Source organism: Neoarthrinium moseri (assembly GCF_022829205.1).
Source record: "Neoarthrinium moseri strain CBS 164.80 chromosome Unknown scaffold117_Wmoseri_CBS_16480, whole genome shotgun sequence".
Classification (NCBI taxonomy): domain Eukaryota; kingdom Fungi; phylum Ascomycota; class Sordariomycetes; order Amphisphaeriales; family Apiosporaceae; genus Neoarthrinium; species Neoarthrinium moseri.
Genome location: NW_026055231.1, coordinates 16571 through 41918, shown reverse-complemented (window position 1 = coordinate 41918; position 25348 = coordinate 16571). Strand labels below are relative to the sequence as shown.

The following is a 25348-nucleotide window of genomic DNA, read 5'->3' as shown; positions in this document are numbered from 1 at the left end:
AAGCGAGCAGTGGTTGCAGGCGCGCTTGCGCCCATGGTTGTTTTCGCTGCCAGTTATATCATCTCAGGACCTGAGCTCCGGGAGCCGCTGATCATCTTCGTCCCACACGCGCCATCTCGGCCTTCCGTTTGACTGGACGTCCAGAGTACCTTTGTGTACCATTGGCTTGTCTGGCGGAAGCCATGGCTCACCTATACACGGGCGGCCGTTGGCTCGACTTGCAGCAGTACCTCTTTGATTTCCTATGCGCAGCGGTGGTCGCCTTACAACGCTCGAAATCTCTCCCCACTTTGATCGACCAACGCTATTTCATTTCATTTATTTCACCATCTTCATTTCGCACGGGGAGACTGTGCTCTGTCAACGTATAGTCAGCAACATAACAAGGGCGGGCAAGAGGAAACCTGGAAGCAATTCTCCATCAAGTGACGGGAACTACAGTAGGTATTATGGTACACCGGACAATAGGAATGCGCAGCTGCTGCCAGCTAGTCTACAGCTGGCACGACGTGGATTGGCTGGCTGCTTGTGGGGGCTCTTCAGGCCTCTGTCTCTCTCTCTCTCTTTTTCGTCAGGGCCAAGCGCAGCCAAAAGCCATTGGATGCAACCAGGAATGGCTTGGACTGGATCTCGGTTGCAGATCGCCGCGCGCCCCCCATCAAGTCTTGCGATTTCACACTCTTCCTGTCCAAACCCTGCCTCGCCTTCCAAGATGTCAATGTGAACCATGAAAGCCAGGCGAGATGATACCGACATCTCGATCCCCAGTCCATATGCAGGCGTCGGACCTGTGATACCGGCAGGGTCCGACATCGTCTTCCCAGAGAAACAGCCGCGGAACAATGCGGCCACGGCTGCCTCAGCCGCCGGTGTTCGTGCCTTGAGCGCCCAAGCCATCGCCTTCTACTTCCGCGCCCCCGTCAAGGCCTTCTTCCGCACCAGGGTCGACTATCTGGCGTATGCGCGCTCTGTCCACCAGGCCCAGACAGACCTGCTGCGGCAAGCTGCCGTCAACGACAAGTCCCTGTCTCGCTTCGGTCTCGCCTTGCATCAGACATGGCTCTGGATGCGTGGCACGACCCCCGGCGTCCTGACCAGCGCCGTGAAGCACCAGGGGTGGGCCGTGATACCGCAGCAGGTACTGCCCCCTCTCATGGCAAACGTGAGCGTGGGCGCCGTCCTCTACACCAGCTATCTGCAGATCCTCGGACACCTGCACCCCGAGAGCGGCAAGGCGAGCAAGCGTGTCTACCCGCCACCTGACCCTAGGCACACGTTTGCCGCTGGGTTTCTGGCCGGCAGCCTCCAGAGCGTGGTGGCCGCCCCCTTGGACGCCATCCAGGCAAGGTTTGACCACAGGGACATGATGCCCGTAGACGGCGGAGGACGGCCCAAGAGCATGTGGGCCTTCAGCGCCGAGAAGCTGCGGGAGATTGGACTCCGAGGTATATTCGCCGGCTGGGGCCTGAGTTTCCTGAAGGACGGGTTTGGGAGCGCAGTCTTCTTCAGCGCCTTTGAGTACATCAAAGCGCAGGGCTACTACAGTTTCGTCACCTGGTACTACGGCGATCTGAGCGAGGATATTGTCAACCTGCTCGCCCGGAAACGGTCGTCTGCTCGCGAGAGGCCAGCCATGGCCGATGCGGGTGGTTCGGAAAAGAGCAAGGCGACCGTCATCAGGCCGCACTACGCCATAGAACCGGCCTTCCTGTTGCTGGCAGGAGTCGGCGCCTCCTTCGCGCAACAGGTGCTTCTCCACCCCCTCTCGCACGTCCAGGTTAAGCATTGGGACCACCTCGAAGATCTGGACGCCAAGGCTGCACGGTTGAGGGCATCCGCTGCGGCCAACCCGGACCAACCCCGCCGACGTTGGAGGATGCTAAGGGCTTACTATCGAGCGTACCAGGAAACATGGGCTCAATGTGCTGCTGAGGCCAAGGCCGAGGGTCTCGGACTCACGCGTTGGTTTTATCGAGGGTTCTGGTGGAATACGATCCGACAGGTACCGAGTACGAGTGCCGGGCTGATCATCTTTGAGCTCCTGAGGAGGAAGTATGGCCTTGGAGGCGACGAGGTCAGGATCACACGGGATGGATACGATATTCTGTTACATTAGACCATTGGGCACTGGCGTTTGGCGCTGACTGGATAGACGGCGATACTCTACTCGAACAGATCATGCCACCCAGCCGTAGAAAGACACTGGGGTAGACTCTGTACTTCAAGACATGCACTTTTCAAGCTACATTCACACGACTAGAACCAGTCGAGCCGCGAGCGGCGTCGGCCAGATCTGAAACTATGAGTGCGTGGTGCCTCTCGTCACCCGCCAATCATACAACGCGAGAAAGGGAAACATCATTAGCACCGACTCGGCCTGTAGGCAGCTGGACCTGAACAGCATTCAAGAAGAAATAGAGTACAAAGAAATACTGCATGCCGTTGAGCCGTTGAGATGTGGCAGACCGGCGCCGCTTCGAGTGCATGGCACCGGAGCCGCTGCGCAGGGAGAGGGGGGGGGGGGGGGGGGGGGGGGGGGGGGGGGCGCAAATCCCGGCCTGCGGGGACGGCCGGATGATGACGCACAATGGAAGGGCCTCCGGAAAGCCGAATTCAAACAAAGTCTGGTCCGACTTCTCCGTTCACACGTACAACCTCGCACGCGACACAACAGCGCCCGACATTGCGACAGCACAACCGGCGGCGAACGGTGCCGTCTACTGAAACAAACGCCGGGAACCCCACCGCAGGCGACTCGCCGAGCCCAGACGCCACTCGGGCGCGCATGCCCTGTGCCATGAAGTCCCACGACGCGCTGAACAGTGACGACGTCAAGGAGGCGCAACGGGAGGCGACCCGCGGTGCCGTGATGGGCGCCGTCAAATGGGGCATCGCGTCGGCGGCCCTCGGTGGCGTGGGCTACCATTTCTGGCCCGTCTACCGAGGCCTGACGGTGCAGTTCAAAGTGTAGGTGGACTGATGATCCCGGTCACGTGTGCTCTGACAGGCAGGGGCTAATCGGGGGCCGCCACAGCTATCTACAGATGTCGGGCATGATCCTGGGGAGCATGATCGAGGCCGACTCGAGGATGCGCCAGTACGAGACGCGAGTGCGGCTGCAGAGACGCATCGCCAGGGACCGCGCCATGTGGGAGACTTTTGAGAAGGAGTACGAGGAAGAGGGCGGCCCGGCTCCGCCCCCCAGGCCGAAGCATCTGAGACAAGAAGAGCACCAGTGATTGGGGGGGGGGGGTATATTGTCACGAGAGCCAGTATGCTGGAGGAATAGAACCGGACACTCCACAGCGAGTCCGCAAGGGGCCTTGCCGGCCGTGATGTACAATGTTGTAGGATATCTGCGTCAAAGTGGTTTTTAAATCATCCCGATCTCCCAAGCCAAGCCAAGCCAAGCCAGCCATTATACTCGTAAAACGCCATGCCAATGCAACCCATGATTCCTTCCCTGCTTGTGAACAACTGCGACCCCGGGATCGAGGCTTGGGCTTCTGCTACTACAACTGCTACTGCTACTTCTACTTTGCCGCGGCCACGAACCGCTTCGGATCCATATTGAGCTTGCACAAGCGGGCGACGCAGCCGCTCAGCTGCAGCAACGTCTGCACGCCCTCAAGGATCTTCATGTGGGTGAATCCAATCTCCTTGATGAACTCGAGCTTGCTGTGTTCGCTCAGGGTCGGGATTGTCTTGGTGACCTTGAACATGGTGCTGATGATGTCGTGGCTGCTGTAGCCCAGATCCCAGAGCTCGCGGAGGGAGTCGAGGGCGCTCTCGACGTTGCCCTCGTAGCAGGCCTTGAGCATGGCCTGGACCTTGATGGGGTGCGGCGAGTCGACGACCTTGAAGACATTGTCGCCGTTGACGAAGCCGAAGCCGGCGTACGTCGACTGCAGGTTGTTGATGGCCTGGCGCATGTCGCCCTCGGCGCTGAAGACCAAGGCGGCCAGCCCGTCGTCGCTGTACTCGACCTTCTCGGCCTCGATGATCTGGAACAGGCGCTTGACGACCTGGGCGTCGGTCAGGCGGGCGTAGCGGAGGATGGCGCATCGCGACTGCAGCGGCTCGATGATCTTGTTGCTCTGGTTGCAGGCAAAGGCGAAGCGGGTCGTGTTGGAGTAGATCTCCATGGTCCTCCGCAGAGCCTGCTGAGCGCCGCTGGTCATGCTGTCGGCCTCGTCCAGGATGACGACCTTGTGTCTGCCGGCGGGCAGTGTGACCTTCTTCTGGGCAAAGCCCTTGATCCTGTTCCGGACGACGTCGATGCCGCGCTCGTCCGAGGCGTTCAGCTCGAGGACGGCCTCCTTGTACGAGTCGCCCAGCAGCTGGCGGGCCAGGCACAGCACGCTGGTGGTCTTCCCGATGCCGGGCATGCCCGAGATGATGACGTGGGGCATGTTACCGTCCTTTGCGATGATCTTCAGGCGCTCGATGGTCTCGGTGTTTCCGACAATGTCGTCGAGGAAGACGGGTCTGTACTTCTCGACCCTGTGCAGCGGCATGCCCAGTCAGCAAGGAGTTCCCACGCTCGTCCGCTCGTCCGCTCGTCCGCTCGGCCCGCGACGGCGCCACCGCAGGGGACAGCAAGAGGACGACGTCAAGAAGAGACCTACCAGGGCAGTTCAAAGGTGGGCGGTCCATGGGGGGCAGAGGTCAGCGCCTTCTTGGCGGCCGACGTCGAGGACTCGCCGGTCTCTTCCTTTGCGGCTCGAGGCATGGCGTTCGACTGGCTACTTGACTTTGAGTCTGGTTGGCCGTCTCCAGGAAGAACGCAATATATCTTGGTGGCGTGGCGTGGCAGGCATACAGCACGCAGTACCGTGACCTACCTCTGTGGGCGGAATAGAATAAATCAATTAACGCGGTCGGTCGGGGCGGCGCGTCAGGCAGGGCGCGTCAAAGCTTCCTGGTTGCTGGTAACTAGTTACGTCGGGTCCACCCCAACGCAAGTTCGGTTAGACTCGTTCTATACACCCCAGGGGCTGCCGCGGCGGCGGGGCAACCCCCTGCAATCCCTAGCAAGCCCCCCCTCGGCATCCTGGACACTATCTACATGTCATGTCGTTAGGTCCTGTACAGTCATGGGACTGCAAAAGCGACATCCCGGCTCGGGTACTTCGTAGGCTGCCTCAAGTTGAGCGCTGGGTTGTATATGGGATCTATGTACCCAGGTTTACCAGGGCGAGGTATTGCACAACTGCAAAGCCTCCTGGCTAGATCCACCATGCCCTGGAGGTCCCGAGACATGGAAGACGAGCCTGTGTCGAAGCCCGTTGCTCAGAGGGTCCTGCCAATAGGCGCCAGATGAATCATGGCCGGCGACAAATTACAGCCCGAATACTATCCAGAAACCCCTGCGTGGGGTTCTCCCAAAATGTACACAAAACGGTTGAACATGGTGCATCGAAAGAAAGTAATGCTGGTCATCTAAAAGGCCCCTTTCGCTTCTGCGCCTAGCCAAGAGCATGACGACCCAGTGCCGGGCATCTTCTCGCCATACATGGTGTATTCTTCCCGAGGCCTTGTACACTATCAGCTCCTGCGAAGGATCCCACCATCTCAGGTTCGGTAGTCCCCATTAATGGTGATGTACTCGTGGGAGTAGTCACAGGTCCAGTAGGTCGCTTCCTCCTTACCAGTGCCTAGGCGTACGAGGATTTCAAGATCCTCATGCTCCAGGATCTGAGCAGCTCTCTCCTCATCAACGACTTCCGGCTCGCCATTGACCAACAATCTCAGCTCGGCACTTCCATCAGAGGGGATGAAGGAGACATTGGTCTTCTCGGGGGTGATCTCCGCAACTTCATTCACCGAGGCGCCCGGCTCGGTGACGAGAGCATACCCAGTAGCACACAGAATTCGTCCCCAGTTTGCGTCCTTGCCATACAGCGCCGTCTTGACCAGAGGTGACCTGGCAATGGTGCTGGCGATCTTCCGCGCGCCTTCCTCGCTCCAAGACTCAGTGACCCTGATGGTGACGAATTTGGTCGCGCCCTCTCCGTCACGGACAATGAGCTTGGCGAGGTCGGTGGAGAAAGACGCCAGGACCTCCTGGAATGCCTCGTAGTCTTGCGATCTTTCCGACACAATCGCCTGGCCACCAGCAGCACCGTTGGCCAGCAAGGCCACAGTATCGTTGGTCGACGTATCTCCGTCAATGGTGATGCTGTTGAATGACTTGTCAACAGCGCCCTTGAGGAGGCCGGGTAGAAGTTCAGGCGAGATTGGCGCGTCAGTAGCAACCACTCCCAGCAAGGTTGCCATGTTCGGGTGGATCATGCCGGCACCTTTCGTCATGCCCGCTATCCGATACTCGACTGAAGGCGACGAAGGTAGGCTGAAGGACTTGGAGATCAACTTGGGGAACGTGTCAGTCGTGCAGATTGCTGTGGCACACGTCAACCAGTGGTCATGAGAAGCTCCTAGCTTTCCAAACGCTGTAGGAACGTTGTCCAGAATCTTCTTGATTGGCAGCCTGGAGGAAATCAGCCATGAAAGTCAGACAGATGATCATCGGCTTCTACCTTTGCCCAATGACACCGGTGCTCATGACGATGGTTGCCTTCTCAGCGCCCAGTGCCTTGTCGGCCTCCGTGGCCATGGCCTCGGCATCCTCGAGCCCACCCTTGCCGGTCACGGCATTGGCGCAGCCCGAGTTGATGAGCACGCCTTGCAAACCCGAGTTCTTCTTCTGTTGTAGGAGGGACCGGCTAAAAGTGACGGGCGCGGCCTGGAACTTGTTCTTCGTGAAAACAGCCGCAGCTGCACATGGCCTGTCTGAAGTGATGAAGGCTAGATCTGGCTTGGTCGTGTTGCTAGGCTTGACTCCGACAACGGTGCCAGAGACCTTGAAGCCCTGGGGATAAGTGCCACTGGTGGGCACGTATTTCTTCTTTGCGGCTGGAATCGCTGCGCTAGAGGGTGCAGCGTACATCCTCCGACCCAATTGGCCCGGGAAATGATTGAGAAGCCTCATCTTGCGCGTGTGGCCTGATGATGTCCTCGAGAATCAACGTGAGTCAAAAGCTCCAAACCTGGGAGGCCTGAGAAATTTAAGTCCACCTTGTTCTGCCCGGGCCCTGGTCAGCGGTAGCGGTAGCGGTAGCGGTAGCGGTGAAAAGTGGGGCCTGTCCTAGTTGTTGCAGGTCAAAAGATCAAACGTCCCTATCTGATGCGTGCATCTGGTCTTAGATTATAGTTACCTCATCGGGGGGGGGGGGGGGGGGGTGGGAGGAGGATGGAATTGAGATCAATCGCGTTCCCAAATTGCTTTCTCACAGTATGGGGCCATCAGAGGTCGGAGTTTGGTACTGCTGTATGGACCTGGGGACACGCTTGGTGCACCATCACATAAGGACGTGGAGAGACGTACGACCAAGACTTGTGTGGATCTACCATGGCTCGTGCCAACCATGTATTCAACCAAATCGAAGACCGCTTGCTTAGGAATGATTTTGTTTAGTTAATTTACTTGTTCTGCTCCAAAGTTTCGTCACCCTACTCCTGACGCCGTACAGACATTCCAGGCTTACCCCAAAAATGTTGTACCGTCTACACGGTAGTGGACCAAGACCGATCTAGATGCTAGTTGGACTATTAAGAAGCGACTCAATGTGATCGGCTTGATTCCCTCCCATCAATTGAGACGGTTTGGGCCTTTCATCCGGCACGATATACCAGTATTGAGACTGTCTTGATATCACCTACTAATGTGACTATCATGTATTGAAGGTGTATTTTACTTCCACTTCTGCACATGCCTGCCTACAAAACAGGCCGGCCGCTGTGATAATGCATACTCGCAAGTACCGATTGTGCACAAATCCATGCTCAATACTTTGTGTATTCTACCCGAAACCCAACCCGAAGCGCCGCGCTATACACCGCGAGAAACTATTAGTAACCCATGTTTCTTCCATGCCCTAGGAGAATCGCTTTGGCGACGGCGGACCTGGAAACTTGATGCTGATCTCCTTCGTCTCCACTGGGCTGCCTGTATTGTTGACTTTCTTTCCTTTACCACCGCCCAGGGCACCAGCGACACTGATAGACGGCCGGCTTGAGACCCTGGGAGGCAGAGGCTTATCCCATACGGGCTGGTTCTGGTCCCAAGCCCGGCTGATTAGTGGGCTAGCCGTCGAGGCAGACGTTGGGCTCGTATACACTGCTTCAGGCACCGTTCCCATCTGCGGTGCCGAGATCCCATATTCAGAGGGATTGTATGGTTTCAAGGGTAACAAGTTGCTGGTGCTCTTTGTGCTGGTGGTGCTCGCTGGTGTAGTCATGTCGTCGATTGGCGAGAACCCTTTGGCTTTTGGTGATGTGGAGTAATAAACACCGTTTGGCACCGTCGGGGTCGCAGTCGAGATGCTGTGCAGTGGGAGGCTGGGGCCGTGAACTCCACGAGAACCACGATCGGACATGAACCCTGGTCGTGATGACCATGGAGACTGATGCGAGGTGGGAGAATCAGCGAAGACAGGGTTAGAGCCCAAGCCCCCCTGAGGACCAGTGTAAGGCTTCTCTTCCCGGATTGTCGACTCAGACAGGCCGGGGAAGAAAGCTGGCGACCGAGGCGAGAGGTGGGTTTGACAGCGAAAAGACAGTGAGGATGCTGGACGGTGAATGCTGCGCTTCGGAATATTTTGTCCAGGTGAGCCATTGAGGCGAAGGCGTCGGTTGCGTCGCTTTCGGTAACAGATGTAAACAATTCCAGCAATGACCAAAGCCACAACAATGGCCCCAATAGCAACACCAACAACAGTAGTTGTTGGTAGCCGCCCTTCGTTGCTGGATGTCGCTGCCGAGGCTGATGGGTCTACAGCACTTATCATTGCTGTCGAGAATACAGTATCGTTCAGACCGACCAGGGTGCCGGTGGGAGGTCTTTGCTGGCATCCGGCACCAAGAGCCACCATAAAGTTGGCCATATAGTCTTGGCCATCAGATGCAGCAACACATGCAATGCACTTCGAGACCGACGGACCACCCATTGCAGCACCATCGGCATCGCAGTACCCATACGACTGCAAGTCGGTTGCATCGAGGCCATCGCTGGTCAGGGCTGCCTCAAGTCCTCCGCACGCCGTTGACGTAGAGCACGGTGTGGACGCCACATTTGTGGCGTTGGGAAATCCGAAGATGCAATAATCAAATGTGTATCTGAGGTTATCTATAACCTGTCAGTTCTGCTCTTTGTCATGGATGGGACAGAAAGTCGTACACAGAAACCAAGCCTGGTCACTTTGTTGGCCTTGAGAAAAGGTGCTATCTTGCAAGCAGCTCATGCACCTGTGGAACTTTTGGCCGGCGGATGACGATGCAAACTCCTTATCATAGCACGTAATGTCTTTGTTTCCCGTGTTTGATGAGTTCGGGTCGGAGAAGTCTAGGTCGTTGGAATCTACACAGAATGACGAACAAGGGGAATTTGGTGTGACTTGGAGGGCCATGCCACACTGCGCGAGCATGGCGAGGGCAACCAGGATGCACGGTAAGCCCATCTCGCCGGGAGATCTGGGGTTGTAGGATTGGCCTGGTTCTGGTTGTCCGGGTCGAAAAGAGCGTAGACGGGGGTATCAGGAAAGGAATAGTAATTAGAATATCATAATAGTGCACACGAAGTACCAGCCAGCTGGGAGTGCTATGCCTCAAACATTCCGAACAACGTGTGAAGAGAGAGGAGAAAGACACCAAAGTTAGAACAGACACAGTCTATCGAAGGATTCGAGTTGTGTCAGCCCACTGGGCGCACCGCAGTATATAGTGATGAGAGCAGTCTTGCAGCACCTGATATGGAGCCATAGAATGTGCCAACGACAATCAACGCGGTGCCTGCATGGCACACTGCTCCAACATCTGCACGGCTGACGGTATAGCACCAACTGCACGGTGGGTCACATTGAGCTTGGAATATCCTGCCGCCCAGACTATCGATCGAATTCCTCGTTAGACCCTACGCTTTGGGCCGGGGGCCCGGCCATCATGACAGAAACAGACAGGTGGGCCGGCAGATAACCTCCCAACATGGTAGTAGCGTGGTCGGGATGACATGAAAGTGCACAACATAGCGACCAACCAGGGGATTCTGCAGATGGCTCGCATGCTTGGAAGCGCCGTGATGGCATTGCTACCAATCGTTTATGGGCCTCTCTGTAGGCGGCCGGCGGCTGGGACCTGAAGCTAAACCCAAATAGTGACGCAGAGAATCGGTACAACAGAGAGTATGTAAAGATGCGGTTTGCTGAGGCCTCGAATATAGACAGACCTCGGTACAAGAATTCGCACATGCCTCGACATTCCAGAGGGAAGCAGAAGGGAAAATGACCGTGAGGTGACAGCCACAAGCATGCCTTGAGCGGACATCTTCCAATGAAGGACACAGCAGTGCGTGCGCAAAACACCTAGAAACTAATTCTCTGAGGGAATCTAGAGCGGGCGGACGGGCTACCAGCATGCGAAGGGCCCTGCCGACAGTGTCTGGCAATTCGTGCTTTCGGCAAGGGCTGAGATTGGATGGAAAGGTCGCTTAAACTGGGTAGCATTCTCCTTTCTGCTGGATCCAAAAGGCTATTGGGGTTTTTAGCACGCTGCAGGAGTTTGTTTGCTGAGGCTGCAGCTGGGTGTGATGGGATGCGCAGGGTGCAGAAAAGACTCGGCGCGTATTTATAGAACCACTGAGAAAGCTTCTGTGTCCCACCGCATAACCCCTGTCGATAAAGCCAAGACTCCCCGCGGTTATGCACGTACATTGTGTGATTAACAGAGACAATTTGGGACATAACAGCAGCCACTGCTTCTTGGATGCGCAGAGCACACCAGCCATCCCTTTGCGGATGCTGTACACACTCGCGGTAAAAGATGGTTAAGCCTGACTGCCTGGCAACAAGACTGGTGCACAAGTCGGCAATACATACTACAAGGGCCCTGGCGGGATTTGTGTGCGCAGGTCAGGATTCATCCGGGCTCAGAAGTTAATACTTGGTTGTCCATTATTCTCTATCTTCTACAGTAGGTTATAAAACTAATTCTATTACTTTACTCTCTGAGCTTAAGGAAATGGCCTCATCGCCAGCTAAGCACTGCGGCGCTTGCGGTGCCTACCCATGCCTCCGCCTGAGGCGAGGACAGATCGACCCAAATAGCCATCGCGAACTTTTGCGTGCAAGCCCCAATGATTACCAGCAAGTATGCAAGTGCATCGCCATGGGTGTAGATTGCCAGTGACTATGCAAGACATGTGATGCCCCAACGCCGCCCAATGCTGTCGTTATTAGTCATGACCGGCATGTTTGAATTCACATGCCTATCCCATCAACGCCATCCAGAACAACCTTCTGGCCTTGAATGCCGATTTTGTTTTCGAACAAACAGCGGCCCTCGGCGCAATCGGCATGGAAGACGATACCACTCCCATCAACGACTGGTGTTGCGCCTCCCGGTGCCGTCAACCCGAACGCGTCGTCAGTCGTCACTAATGGGGTCGAGCTCTTGCTGTACGGTCCTCGCACACTCTTGGCAAGTGCATAGTTTACGTTATACGTCGGCTCAGTGAAGCATCCAGAACTGAAGAAGAGGACGTACATCCCGTCCGGGTTCCGGAGGATCGTAGGTGCTTCTACCAGCGGACCGTCTGCATCCGAGCGATCCAGGATTTGGATTGGACTACCGACTTTGGTAACGCCATCCTCCTTGACCTCCTGGAGCAAAATTGGGGTGGCAATGAAAGGTGCTACTCCGTTGTTGCAGGACCCACCATGTCCAATGCTGTTCCCATCAATCTTGTACACGACGTAACGTTTCCCATCTTCATCCTGGAAGCCGGAAGGATCAATGGAGCCGCCAATGCTCAGGTTACAGTCGAATGGCTCATCAGAGGGTGTGTAAGGGCCCAGCATCGCCCTCGAGGTGGCCGTACCAACACAATGGTGCGCCGTGTTGCTTTTCACCTCACCAGAGTAGTACATGACATAAGAACCGTCAGACAAGAGCCGCACGTCAGGCGCCCATGTATTCTTACTCGTCGTCCACGATCCAGCGTTGGGCAACAGGTCGTTGTCGAGATATTCCCAGGGCCCCCTTGGGTTCGACGCCTTGGCGACCTGTACTTGCTTGCCATTGCCGGCCGTGGCAAAGGAGTACCACATCCCGTCCGAATCCTGCATAATCGAAGGATCTGGGAAGTCTTTCTGAAATTCCGGGTTGCCGGCGCGTTTCCAGAGACGTCCACCCGCTGGCGCTGGAGCTGCCAACGCTGACGAAGCGAGTAGCCAAATGGCTACCACTTGATGAAGACCCGCTATCATCTTGACGGTATGTCGCCCTGGCCAAGCGTAATCGTGGGGAAACAAGTGCGATGATGACCTTGATCCTTGAACGGGGATGATGTGCTTCCAAACAAATCCACCAAAGGGGTATATTATGCTAATGGAAATGATTTTTTCGAACGAGTTCGATGCGGATTGCTCAGTGTTGGCACTTCGAGTGTTGAACTATCAATCACCGCTCTGAGAGGGATTGTGTGATACGATGCCCAAGAGACTCTGTCCCTTATCCAACATCCAGGGCACCGGTGAACACAAGCTGTTGGCAGTATACAGGGGACTAGAGCACCGGCAATGTCGACGCAGACCGAAAGCAAGAGGGCGAGGCTTGACAGGATTTTTCAATCTTGATATCCAACCGCTGTCCTCTGTCGCAACGTTTAGAGGCTGGACTGAAGAATAAAATATAGACGACAGTAAATGGATAGCAGGTCTGCTGGGAACCTCGCGGCCGAGGTTCATAAATGACCATGCAGAGAACAAGGGGGGATGCACGTATGTCCTCGACCTGGGGTGAGTGGCATTGATGGAAATCAGTGACTCCTGGTGCTGTACAACTGGCGGTGGAAGTGTCTCGTCCAGGACGGCCGTAAGAAGGGTAGTGTAACCTGGAAGGTCGAGGCCTGTGCAGTATGCGCGTAAATGAGACACTTAACTCTGCCATACTGATGTGAGGGGATAACCAATATAAGTCGGCACACCCTCACTTGAGGAACTCCAGGCCCTGCAACAACGGCGATGGACAGTTTCTGAGCCGGGACTCGGAAAGGAGATTAGACCCTTGGTGTCACTTGATGCACACAGGGATGTTGCTTGCCTTGATCTACCGTAGACCAACGGGTCCAGAATTGGATGTAATCTCGAATCTGATAGGGGGTACCGCCTCCTTGGACCGGATTGGGTTGCCGTAAGCTTGATGAGCCGCAAGAGCTAAAACCTTGCCTGAACGACTGGAAATGCTCCGTGATGCGCTTAATGCATCAAGACTAGTGGGGACAACACCGCCCGAACGGGGCGTCGAGCAAGCCATGTCCGCATGGGTTGTCCATCCTGGAGAAGACTTGAATCAAATCGGGTTTGAATTCCGCTGTCTGTGGGCAACGAGAGGGACGCTGAGAGGGAGAGATGTGAGGTCCGCGCACTCGGTCTGTGTCGTTATCCTCCTTCTGGCGGCAAGAAGCGTCGGAGCAGCCGTTCGGCACACAAGGGCCACATATCGAGGGGTTTCAGCACCGAGAGAGCGACCAGCTTCGGCGGTGTTGACTGGTGCCCGCTGTTGAATCTCTTCTGACAAGCGGCTGGCAAACGATGCCAAGTTAGACTCCATGGCCGTAGATTACCCAAGATACAGGTGGTCAGCTCCATCCCCTGTCCGCAATTAGTATGCTCAAGCGGTTGCGGTAGTTCGTCTTACCTGCCGAGCAGCGCCGGAGAGTTTTGGCTTGGCAGGGCTGAGGCGAGGAGGCGAACCCTATTCTGGCGATGTTGGCTATCGAGGATTTGCCAGTTGCCGCGGATCGAATGCGGCGATCAGCGTTCGAGGCCTGGCCGGAACGCCTCTGTGGGCAATGAATGGGTCGGAAGCCCAGCTCCGCCGCGGATAGTTCTTGGAAATTGTGAAGAGAATGAACAACTTTACCCAGAAAAGTCCCGCCGATCCTGTATCATGCGAAACGAAGAAACACTTTGAACTCCGCAGAGGGACTCTAATCATGCGTTTCGAGCGGGGCCAGGAGGCAGGGAGGGGAGTCTCAACCACAACTTGCTCTCCCGCTGCCAAACTACCCAATGCCATTCGATTCGTAGAAAGCAGCACGCACCAGGGAAGGGGGAGTCGAGAATCGGCGTCGCTCGATGCCGGATGCCATGTGTGATCGACGACTGCTTTTCGGGATCTGCTGCCGTCCCGCCAGGCCCATGTGGTGTTGTTGCACCACTGCAATGGCGACGCGGCCGTCTCCGACATCACCAAGACTTTGTAGTGCCGGTTGGTTTTATCACAAATCGTGTGGCAGTGCACCTACGTCCACAGATTGGAGGCGCCGAGCCTCAATCAGGGATAGCAAGTGGGTTAGGGAGGTCAGAGGAGTATCAAACACTAATACGATTTTCCTCGCCTCTCTGTGCTCTCGTTGCGTTTCCCGTCGCATCTTGGCACGACAACGCCCAGGACACCAGGTGATCAGACTGGCGACGCGTAACTCAGCTCCCTGTAAGCCACCATCCGGTGTGTGTGGTTCCTGTATCAGATGGTTCATCCTAGTCCGACTCCTTTGATGCTGCTGCGCCTTGACGAAGTCTGGCTACCTCACCCAAGTGTTCGGACGAACTTTGGGCGGCAGAGGGCACCAAGGCCAGAGACAACTAACAAATCGTCAAGTATTACAGCTTTCCGCGTTCATACCTCGGTGTCAGACTGCGCGGGCTTTCCATATGCCAAGGTGCTGGCATTGTCAAGACGAACAAGCAAAACTACGTTTCCACGGCTGTCTGCACGCCGCCTCGCGAGATGCTCTCGTTGTCAATCAATGCTGGCATATCACTACCTGCAGGCCTATTTACCTAAGTATGGTGAGCCCACTTCACCGCCGATGGGCCAGCAAAAACAATCAAACGCAAATTCCCCAAACGCCTTTTTCCAAGATCCTTGTGGAATGTATCGTTACAGCAAACGCCGTGTGAACTACCAGGATGAATGACACGACTACTTTGACCAGTCAGGATGAACGCCCATGCGGCCGCGCATGCTGGGCAACATATCATGATACCGTGCCCTAGTTGCAGACGGCGGAGACCTTGTAGTATCTGACGTACGGCTTGCGCAGACCCGACTTCTAATCGGAATCATCAGAGTCACCGCCCGCGGAAGCCATCGAGGCCCGCTTTGCCTTCTTGGCGGCCTTCTTCTCGGCCTTCTGTCGCTTGCGCTCCGCCTTCTCCTCGGCCGTCTCGCCGTCATGCTTCTTCCGCTTCTTCTTGTCATCGTCCGCCGCAGGTGCCTCGGCCTCGGCCTTTGCAGGGGTGGCTTGGGCCGGGGCTTCTGACATTGTGATATCGGTCACTGCGACTGCCTCGGTCGCGGTGACAGTGCCGTCGGCGGTGGCGCTGTAATCCTTGTAGTTGGAGGTCCACGTGGTGGGAGTCTGCTCGTTGGGGCGGCCGTACTTGTCCAGCTTGCCGGAAGCCTTCATCTTCTTCTTCTCGGTAGCGGTAGGTCCCAGGCCCCAACGTCTCGGATACAAGTCTCTCTCCATAATGCATCGCTTGACCTTGGCGACGACGCCGTGGTCACAGGTGCTCATCTCCACAGTGCTCATCTGAGCAATGCCGATGGCGATGGCTTCACCCTTGGTCGTGATGAGCACGACCTCCTCATGTACATCAATGTTGGCCTCTGTAGGGCGTGTGTCAGCGGTTTACGGGTTCAGTCAGAACAAGGTCGGGTTGGGAGAGGGGAGGGGAGGGGGGAGGGTGTTCAGCTAGGAAAGCGTACCATATCTAAGGAGACCCGGGAGCATCAGTTTAGCACCATAGCAGATGGCATTGACCGTGCTGTCCTTAACGACAAGCCTCTTGTATCCGACCAACAGAGTCTCAAGGGGCTGGATGATCTTGCGCAGATAGGCCTCGTTCCTCTGGTTGTCCAGCATGTACTGGGCGTCGAGGACGTCGTGCAGGGTGACCAGGTCCTTGGTCTCGTCCATGGCACCACTTCGGACACGTCGCAGCTCCTGCATGTGACCACCGACACCGAGGAGCAGACCCAGGTGAACACAGAGGGTTCGGATGTAGGTTCCAGCCTCGCAGCTGACCCAGAAGACACCGAGGTGGCGGTCATTGTCGAACTCGATCAGCTTGCTCTCGTGGATGGTGCGGATACGCAGCTGACGCTTGACGGCCGAGATCAAGGGCGGGCGCTGGAAGAGGGCTCCGGTCAAGGTCTCGAGGGCGCGGGCAAACTGGGCCTCGCCGCCGGGCAGTTTGTCGTGCAGGCGAATGACGGCGACATACTCCTTACCGGCACCCTGCTGGGACTTGACGAGGCGGGTGGCACGGTCGATGCAGACGATCAGGCAGCCAGTGACCTTGGGGTCGAGGGTGCCCGAGTGACCGGTCTTCTCGGCGCGGAGGATGCGCTTGACCCAGGCGACGACCTCGTGACTGGAGGGGTTGGAGGGTTTGTCGAGGTTGATGACACCCGAGCTGATGTACGACTTGAGGTCTCGGTTCAGCGGCGAGCAGCCGTGGTCGATGGGGGTAAAGTGCCCGGTGCGGACGAGCACTGCGACGGTCAGAGTCAGCGCAACAGGCCTCAGAGACAAGAGCAGGAGAGATTGCATCACAAGAGACAAGACAAGACATGACGTCTCGTCTCATCACATTCACACCACACCACATCACATCACATCACATCGCATGGCATCACGTACGCTTGTCGTAGTTTCGCAGGAGCAGCGGAACCTGGCTCCAGTCGATGGCCGGGGTGGTAGCCTCGGGCTTGATGGTGAACGTCTCTTTGCCAGCCATGGTGTCGTCGCCGGGAGTACGCAAAGAGGGTGTTGGGGAGCGGCGAACAACAACGAGGTGAACGGCAAGAGGCTGGAGCAAACAAAAAATTCGATGCGATTGAAGCTCCAAAAATTTTCGGCTTTGCTTGTGGGGACGCAAAGCATTGGGAAAGAATTGAGACGCGCCACGAATCAATGGGTTGCGCCAATCGCCAATCGCCAATCAGCAGAAACCTGCCGCTAGCCCCTCCGGCCCCCTCCACTGAACCAAGCTCCCGCCACACACAAACAGGAGACACACACTACTACAGGTGACAGCCACAGCCACAGCTACGGCTACGATCAAATTTCACATGGGCAAGGAACAATGCCAAAGTTACTATGGTACATACACTGTGCTGTGTGCCGGCCGTCGAGACCAGATCGATGCCGTCCCGTCACGTCATGTATGTGGGTTGCAAGAATACTTGGTTTGTTAGCGAGGTAGGTAAGGTACCTACCTACTCACCCAGGTCTTTTCCGACCCCTCCACACGGTCACAATATAATACCCAACACCCGGAGCCTACAATGCCAGCTCCAGGTGTGCAACTAGTAACATGGATATCGTATTTGGTCCATGAGCCCTCCCGTCGGGATTGGGGCTCACGTAGCTGTTCCTGTAATTACACCTCCCAGAACTGGGATCCTCGAGACTGAAGACTTTGCTATCAAAGCAGATCGGTATCTTCCAAGCTCCGCAACTCCATGCAATTCCAGAAAATAGGACAATAGCAAGGGGAGCAAGACAAAAAAACAAAGACAAAAGTAAAACAAAAAGACACATGCAGACTAACGCACTCGAGTCTCGCCATCCACGCCCGCTCGCCCTCACAGAGCTCTGCCCGACCGAAGGTCTTCCTCGTCAAGTGACCGCTGCGGCGACGGTCCATGTCTGCCATAACCAGGATGGTTCAATACGGGCGCCTGAGAAGATGGCGGAGGAGGCACGTATTGGTTTCCGCCTCCGCTGTGCACGCCTTCCTGCATCTCATATCCATCCGAGGCGTCCTGGAGTCTGTCCTTCCCTTTTCTGTCGCCCCAGTAGCCATGCATATGTTCTGCGTCCGGGCTCAGGGCGACCCCTATGTTCTGTGTGCCCTCTGTAGGCCACTGTTGATGGCTGGGACCCTCCACCGCGCTGACAGGGCTGTTGTATTGTGAACTATACGGGGAGAAATACCGTGGGTACGTTCGGTCTGTTGCGGCGCTCACGGGCGAGGCGTCCCAGCCCCGAAGGGGTCGCTGACTGACTGGCGTCTCAAACATTTCCCCGGCACCGCCAGGGCTAGGCCACTGCTTTCTCTGATCCTCCCTTCGCCGAAGATAGGCCTTCCTTCTTCGCTTACCATTCATCACAATGCAGAAGCCCGTGACTCCAAGTAGGAGTGCTAGACCTCCTATAGCGATACCAACGATGGCGCCTAGGCTTAGAGGGCCCTGAGGCCCGGATGGCGTGACTGACGCCGTCGGCGTCGGCACGGTGACGTTGGCGACTTCAGTGGTGGAGAATATGTCACCTTGGATAGACAAGGTCTCCCCTGGACTTGGTTGCATCTTGCAATACCCATCAAGTATACTCATGTCTGTAAGCACTGGTCAGTGGAAGTCAGGAAGGATGCCAGAGGGGGGGGGGGGACGTGCAGTTCATGAACTGTTGCCCATTGTCCAAGGCAGCTAGACAATGATTGCATTTGGTGGTTTGATCGGAGCTCCACAGACTGCAGTATCCTGACGCAGTCACATTTGACTCGAGACCATCGTATTCGATCGCATTCTTCAGAGGTTCACAGGCAGTGCTGTCATCGGATTAGCAAGGGAGTGTGCCAGCACACAAAACCGGCCGACATACGTTGTAATGCACGGGTTGCTTCCCAGCCCTTCGCCAAACAAACAGTTGGCTGTAGCGTATCGCATGTTGTCTGTACAAGGATGTTTTGGTCAGTCTCGAGACGTTGCTGGGAAGCCGGCCCAATAGAACATACACAACATCGCCTGCAGGTCGGAATATGTTGTCTTCCCAATCTTGACGGAATATGAACTCGTCGATTCGCATGTCAAACATGCCCGCCAAACAACACCCACGGACGAAGAGTAGTCTGACTGCTCGCAGACCAGCTCGTCTGTCGCGGTCGACCCGGGCTGGTTCCCGCACTTGACTCTGCAAGGAGAGTCGGTAGGAGCCAAGACGGCGACTGACGTGCGCAAGAGAGCGCATAACACCAATACCCGAGACAGGACTGTCATTGTGAGCGATGTTGGTCGACCGTCCGTCCCGAGAGAGCAGAGCCAGCGGGTTGTTCAGACTCGAGTTGCCGAGTAACAAGGAAGAGCTATGCTTCAGAGTATGTGTGTAACCTTGTTTATGCAAGGTTGCTCAGCTCGCGAACGGCGCTGCGTCCCTTTTGTACATGCCACGAGGCCTGTATTAAGCGATGCTCATACGGTTGATGTCTGCTTCAAACGGGCCCATGCCGTGCGGAGGGGAGAAGCGATCAAATATCGTCCCAGGCTCTGAACACCTCATGCCATTGAAAGCAGCGATTGAGCCAGAAATCACCATAAGCGCGACTATCTCTGTTCAGGTTGGGGTCGACAGCACCGGCTGGGCCTGGTCACAGCCCGCAGCCCCGGAGGGGGGGTGGTATGCCATGATTCGCCAGTGGACGGTTGCATTAGGGGGCCGTATGCAATAGTGAAGCAGCTGGCCATTGAGAGTACGCAGCACGCCAGCAGACTCGGTGGTCACATTGGGGTCTGCAAGGGTCATGGAGGTCTTATCTGCTTTAAGCACCGTGATGGCTGGGAAGCCGACTATGGCTTCTGTGATTGGATATAACTAATGTCCTGGGGTCTGGGTGACAGCGAATCACGTACGTGACTACTACGTTGAAGCCAGGCCTCAGAGAAGGCCCCTGCAAGAAAGAGGCGCAAAGCCCCACAGTTTCCCTATCAGATCCATTCCAGCCGCCCCCATCTCCCGTTCCGTGCGAGACAGAGGTGTGCTGTGCCAACACTCCTGCAGCTAACTTGCGGAGGTGCACATGGATTGATCCGACATTTTAGCCCGTTTTGCCATCACGTCCAATGTCGACATGCACCGGACAACCAACATTGACCCATCTGGTGGATAAGTTGCGCCTTGTTGCATGGCAGATCAGCATGCTGCATCAGGTCAGAGCCATTATGATTGGCACCCATGACGTTGAATTAGACGCTCAGTCGTTTGATCCAGGCAGTCGGTACGGCGTGATTGGATGCCAGTAGTGGTCAACGCAAGGGACAATCGTTGTTTGTTGGCCAGATACTGTATCGTCGGCCAGCACCCGGGCATCCATGGCCTTTCGCGGCCCGATTACCACCTTCCATACCACTCCTTCCGATCTGTTATCGCCGATATGTCAAGTGCCCCCGCTCAAGCCAGAGGCTAACTAGTCGCCATGCAACATACTGGGACTGTGTCGCGAGGGGGTAAACAACCGCCCCGACCCCCCTGAACTCATACCAGAAGGATCAGAGGCATGGCGGGGAGGATATACGAATAGCCCTGGAGGTAGCTAGACGGCACAATAAGGCGAGATATATCAATGAACGATGCATCGGGGGTTGTAGACTAGAACCAATGCCGTCGGATACTATTGTACTGGCCTGCTCAGAGGTAATCTATGCCCTTCGAGATGGGCTTTCACCCCAAAAGGAAATCAACATACGCAAACCAGAAACACCACGCTCAGGCTATCCCAGGGGAAACCGACAAGGAAGAAAACAAAGACAAACAACAAGAATACGAACCCCAGTGGGTTTCCGTTTCACTTGAACCAAGCCTACCAAACCATACTCTTCGGTCTGTCCAGGCCTGAATTCAATGATCTCAATGGCGCAGGCTCAATAGCAGATATTGGCACAGAGACAGCTTTATCCCAGTCTGGCTCAAGGACCATTGCCTTGGGTGTGGGCGGAATGGACTCCGGGGTCGTTGGAGCTGACGTCGTTTCGATCGTGCGGATAGAAGAAGCATATTTATCAGGACTTTGTCCTATAGACTCCAGTGAAGATGCTCTGAGTGAGTTGGTGACGAAAGCTGCGGACCGTCCTCCAGAATTCTGAACCCGCTGTTGTTGGTGAGTGCTCTCTCCTCGCATACAATTCGACGGCTCTACCGGGGCCAGGGAGGGTCCTTTCATGTTTTCGGGGCTTTTATAACGTTGTGATGAGCTGTCTGGGCCTGGCGACCGTGTCCTCTGGTGTAGATCAGGAGGAGACATCGGTGCTGGCGATTTGTAGTCGGATAACTTCAGAGAGTTCTTAGTGTGCACCCATTTGGGGTTTCGCTGTCTCCCGCGGCTTGTGGCTCGTGCGTTTGGCAAATCAGGCGATGCCTGGGGCTTGCTAGAGCTTCGAATAGTGCTTGATATTTTCCCAGATCGTAGTCCAGGAGAGTCGGCATAGCTCGCTTTAGCCCCTTTCTGGGAATGTGAGCCTTCAGAGTCTCTCTCGGGGCCAACTCTCTCAGTTGCAGGCCGTTCCCTGCGCTTGGATGCGTGGAAGACGATGAAATCATCTTCGTCAGCATGGCATTCGAGACTGTCACGTCGAGGTCGTCGCCCTCCCTCTTCAAATACCAACAAATCTGCTCCAATTTTGTTCATGTCGGGTGAGATACAATGACGGTCCTGATCGCCATCAAGAACAGCAGACTCATCTATCTGATGGCGATTGTCAGTCTGGATTGCACTTCGGACACCAGGGTCTAACGGCGTAGGCCTGCGGTTTTGGTTTCTGCTTGGGCTATGGGTGTGAGGATGCTCTTCTGGCTTGGTAGCTGTGCCGAATGATCTTGTCCGGCTTTGATTCCTACTAGCGTTTCGCGACTTGGGCGACTCAGGTCGGAATAGTATGGTGTCATGTCCAACTGTTGGAGCTTGAGTGCGATGGCCCATGGCGGACGTAGGTCGCCTCGCCAGAACGGAATCCGACCGCTCCCCTCGACCAGTTCGGCTTGCGTTCCGTGACTTTGGAGAAGACGGTCGTGCTGGACATTGGTCTCCGCTTGACTGGGCTGCCGTTGTTTGGCGGAGAGTCTCAATCAACTCCGAGATTTCACTGGCCCGATCAGTATTCCGAGGTGTAAATACCTGGGATGTGTCTTCAGCCGGCTGGGCCTCGTTGGTGTTACTGGGCACCACTGATGAGTCTGTATGTCGAGACCTGGTGCTTGATGTTCGCGATGACGGCCTTGCAAAGTCTGGGGTTCTGAGGTGTTCTGGGGGCACCCAGAAGTAACGTGGCGAGGCAGGCGACTCTTCGAAGGGCGTGTTAGGAAATGTGCCAGTCATTGGTGTCAGGGTATCTTGACTAATGAAAACATGACCCCCGAAGATGCGCCGAGTAGATTCTCTAGATGCCTCCCCTCCATCGTCCACATGAATTGACGGTTTAGATGTGGTGGACCGCGATGTAGTAGAGGATGTCGACGCATTGCTGGAAGTCGGGGACTTGTCTTTCACAGACTTGTCTGCTACCGAAGCCGATGTTGTGCCAGTTACAGACACATCGCCAGCGACATTCGTCTCTCCTTCAGGTCGGTACACAAGTTTTGCAAAGGGTGGAAGGCTGGTATCGACGACCAGAAGCTCTTTCTCTCCGCGACCCAACAAGCCATATACACTAACCTCGCCATTCTGTATACCAAGTACGGCACTTGTCCCGGCGTACACTGCCTCATCTTCAAGGCCAGTTCGGTTAGCGAACACCACAATGATCTCGTCATCGTTATCCGCCCGAATAAGAGGCTCCAGACGCTTGACCCAGTAGGTCAAAGTTTCCATGTCGGGCTCCTTAGGCATGCGGCTGAAATGGCGGGCATCCTCTCTTGTCAGCCAGGCCATGGACAAGATCACCACATTTGCTGAGACATCTAGGATATGAAATGCGAACTCAAAGGCAGACCAAGGTGCCTCGAATCTGTAGGGACTGTATTCGTGTTAGTACGTGTTGAATTGGGGTGGCAAGTATTACCGACTTCAGGTCCATGCCTACATTCGTTCTGTTAGATTGAGCTCGATCCATTACAGGTTTCGTGTCGTAGACTCACAGATTCCCATAGCAATTCGCCCGATACCAGGGACAAACCCTTTGTGGAAGCCACTCGGACCCTCCAACGCCCAGGTTTCATCGGTGTAATAAAGATGCGACTTTCTGTAGTTCGCAATAGTCTCCCCTTCTTGGTTGACTACAATGACTGAGTTGTAATATTCGGGTGACGTTGGCCAGTGTGGCGAAACATCGACTTTTTCAGGATACCCAGCAGCTACAGTGCAATTGTACTTGAGAGCAGTGGTCCGAGCCCACAAGGAGGTGATACCCGCGCACGTTGGCTCGAGGAAAGGGGAGATATCGCTGAGAGATTTGAAATTGTACCCTGTAGTTCTGTCAGCGAAACGTCCCAGGCTTTGATCAAAGCCACTGTCTGCTTGCTTGCTTGCCCCATGTCGGGATGGAACCTGCGAGTTGCAGACAAGCCTCGCGCGAATATAGCCCATGGGCTCAACGGACGCACCTGAAAAGGCCATTTCGGGTAGAACGAGTAGGTCCAAGTCATCCGGATTCGCTCTGCTCAACACAGCATCGGCACGGTTGAGGTTGTTGTCGACATCGCCGACCTGAGGCGCGAATTGGAGGCACGCTATCCTCATTGTGAACTAAAGCAACAACTCTTCTCTTTAGATGCCGGCTCTCCCTGCCAACTACTACCGGGGAGACGTCTCCTCCTAAGTGCGTGCTGGTCGACGACAACTTTGCGAGGCATCCAGAGTACGACGTGAACAGGAATGAACCAAGGCTGGAAGAGCGGCAGAAACTTGTGCTTGTGGTCACCAGCGTGGCAGCCCGATATTTGGGAGAGCGGGCTCAGCAGGCTTGCCTTTCAACGGCCCGGGCAGCCCTTGTCATGGTCTACCAGCCCGCGCAGCAAATTAGCTCTCACTGCAAGTGCTTCCAGGAGCCGGGACTGTTGACGGTATCTTACCGAACCCCTCCTCCTCCCTTAGGTCGTGGGCGCATGCAGTCTACAGCCAACGAATTGCGAGTTGCTTCTAAGCGCCCACAAAAAAGCAGGGATGCCCCACGAATCATATCTGGCAGCTCAAATAGGAATTCTACCCCATAATCATGGCCAAGGGGCACGTGCATCCATCAACTAGCCCAACATACATATACCCCTGCCACGATTACATGTTTGCCAGTGCCACACCATATGTATGTGCCTGTCGAATGATGGCTTATCCTGTGGAGAGGAGAGCCCACCGCCTTCATTCAGCTCTCTTGTACGTTGGGCACTTGTGCGTACGAGTCCGCCCTGACGTGCGAGTCAACAGGCACGCTCAACGTCCCTCACCTCCCACCGTTTCTGGGCTGGCGGGGTCCCCTTCACAGGTCTTCCTTCATACATCACCGTGACCTCCGTTTGGCAAACTTGGAAAAATGTAGAGAGTAAGTCCACTCGACTTAGTTGAGTCTTACTCTACGCGAGTACCCTGCGATTATTTTACGAACCCAGCGTGCTGGACCGCGCTAAACCTATACCAGACTGCCGTTTAGCGCCCGGCCTGTGTTGAACTGGCTGACACGCCTGGCCTTGCAAGGCCTACACTGGAGTTGGCCGGACCTTCTTTCCACGCCAGCCTTCGAGTCGACCTCTTCCACGATGGTGATGCACGTCTTTAGATGCATGCTTAAGCGCCTCAGAGGAAAAGGTCGTCTTGATTGAGCCTGCGCCTTTGAATTTTGTCGATCACAACATGTTATCCCGCCATTGTAATACTATCTTAGGGTATGGCAGGCATACACCCCAAGTGAGACAATTCTGCATGAGTCTCACTGGACTCTTCAGGTCCTCTGCTGCTCATCGCAGCCCGTGTAGGCATGGTTCGCGCCACCCACGGTTTGCCATGACCACAATGTATCAGACTCCCGCTGACTTCAGCTTTATACTCTGCCTTCAGTTGCTAGAGGCTGCTGATCACTGGACGAACACTCCCACCAGAGAGCACTACTCATCTTTTCCCTTTCAGTACGTCTATACAATCGAGGATGATCGGAACAATGAAGCGAATTATTGATGGTCTGAAGGCCACATTATCCAAGAAAAATCAGTGATCGAAGGCCATGAAGTATCTTCTGGGTAACGCTTACTTACTTCTTCGTTGATGGGTAAGGAGACATGTTACCTATTCCCGGTTCAAAACACCAGGAATTAGCCATACAAGCTGTACCTCTAAGTCTTTCTACGGCAAATATTAATCTTCTCAAACTCCAGTAATTCCGGGCCTGTCTCCTTACAATGCACCATAGGTTTTAGTTATCTCTGTTGAAACTCTCATCGACATATCAGTATAGCGCCAGGGCCTGGACCGTCTTGGATTATCTGGAGGACATAACGCTACCAAGATTGTGTTTCTACCTC

At 55.3% G+C, this 25348-nt stretch overlaps 9 protein-coding genes across 9 annotated transcripts; 2 read left to right on the top strand and 7 right to left on the bottom strand.

Moving 5' to 3' along the window:
* Positions 1–727: 727 nt before the first annotated feature.
* JN550_013476 (uncharacterized protein) lies at positions 728–2116 on the top strand (the record flags this gene model as incomplete). Its single annotated transcript, XM_049312067.1, has 1 exon — positions 728–2116. The coding sequence occupies one exon, from the start codon at positions 728–730 to the stop codon at positions 2114–2116; it is 1389 nt and encodes a 462-aa protein (XP_049164559.1).
* Positions 2117–2587: 471 nt separating this feature from the next.
* Positions 2588–3239, top strand: JN550_013475 (uncharacterized protein; the record flags this gene model as incomplete). The annotated part of the gene is made up of 2 exons (XM_049312066.1): positions 2588–2967; positions 3035–3239. The coding sequence occupies 2 exons, from the start codon at positions 2588–2590 to the stop codon at positions 3237–3239; spliced, it is 585 nt and encodes a 194-aa protein (XP_049164558.1).
* A 179-nt stretch (positions 3240–3418) lies between these two features.
* JN550_013474 (uncharacterized protein) lies at positions 3419–4732 on the bottom strand (the record flags this gene model as incomplete). Its single annotated transcript, XM_049312065.1, has 3 exons — positions 3419–3497; positions 3556–4503; positions 4629–4732. The coding sequence occupies 3 exons, from the start codon at positions 4730–4732 to the stop codon at positions 3419–3421; spliced, it is 1131 nt and encodes a 376-aa protein (XP_049164557.1).
* An 842-nt stretch (positions 4733–5574) lies between these two features.
* On the bottom strand, positions 5575–6991 carry JN550_013473 (uncharacterized protein; the record flags this gene model as incomplete). The annotated part of the gene is made up of 2 exons (XM_049312064.1): positions 5575–6490; positions 6540–6991. 2 exons carry the CDS (start codon positions 6989–6991, stop codon positions 5575–5577), a joined length of 1368 nt encoding a protein of 455 aa, XP_049164556.1.
* A 946-nt stretch (positions 6992–7937) lies between these two features.
* Positions 7938–9518, bottom strand: JN550_013472 (uncharacterized protein; the record flags this gene model as incomplete). Its single annotated transcript, XM_049312063.1, has 2 exons — positions 7938–9187; positions 9239–9518. The coding sequence occupies 2 exons, from the start codon at positions 9516–9518 to the stop codon at positions 7938–7940; spliced, it is 1530 nt and encodes a 509-aa protein (XP_049164555.1).
* Positions 9519–11312: 1794 nt separating this feature from the next.
* On the bottom strand, positions 11313–12320 carry JN550_013471 (uncharacterized protein; the record flags this gene model as incomplete). Its single annotated transcript, XM_049312062.1, has 1 exon — positions 11313–12320. One exon carries the CDS (start codon positions 12318–12320, stop codon positions 11313–11315), a length of 1008 nt encoding a protein of 335 aa, XP_049164554.1.
* A 2852-nt stretch (positions 12321–15172) lies between these two features.
* Positions 15173–16865, bottom strand: JN550_013470 (uncharacterized protein; the record flags this gene model as incomplete). Its single annotated transcript, XM_049312061.1, has 3 exons — positions 15173–15732; positions 15832–16620; positions 16769–16865. The coding sequence occupies 3 exons, from the start codon at positions 16863–16865 to the stop codon at positions 15173–15175; spliced, it is 1446 nt and encodes a 481-aa protein (XP_049164553.1).
* An 850-nt stretch (positions 16866–17715) lies between these two features.
* JN550_013469 (uncharacterized protein) lies at positions 17716–19131 on the bottom strand (the record flags this gene model as incomplete). Its single annotated transcript, XM_049312060.1, has 4 exons — positions 17716–18470; positions 18607–18683; positions 18737–18806; positions 18870–19131. The coding sequence occupies 4 exons, from the start codon at positions 19129–19131 to the stop codon at positions 17716–17718; spliced, it is 1164 nt and encodes a 387-aa protein (XP_049164552.1).
* A 1577-nt stretch (positions 19132–20708) lies between these two features.
* Positions 20709–23579, bottom strand: JN550_013468 (uncharacterized protein; the record flags this gene model as incomplete). Its single annotated transcript, XM_049312059.1, has 3 exons — positions 20709–22857; positions 22907–22919; positions 22979–23579. 3 exons carry the CDS (start codon positions 23577–23579, stop codon positions 20709–20711), a joined length of 2763 nt encoding a protein of 920 aa, XP_049164551.1.
* Positions 23580–25348: the final 1769 nt, after the last annotated feature.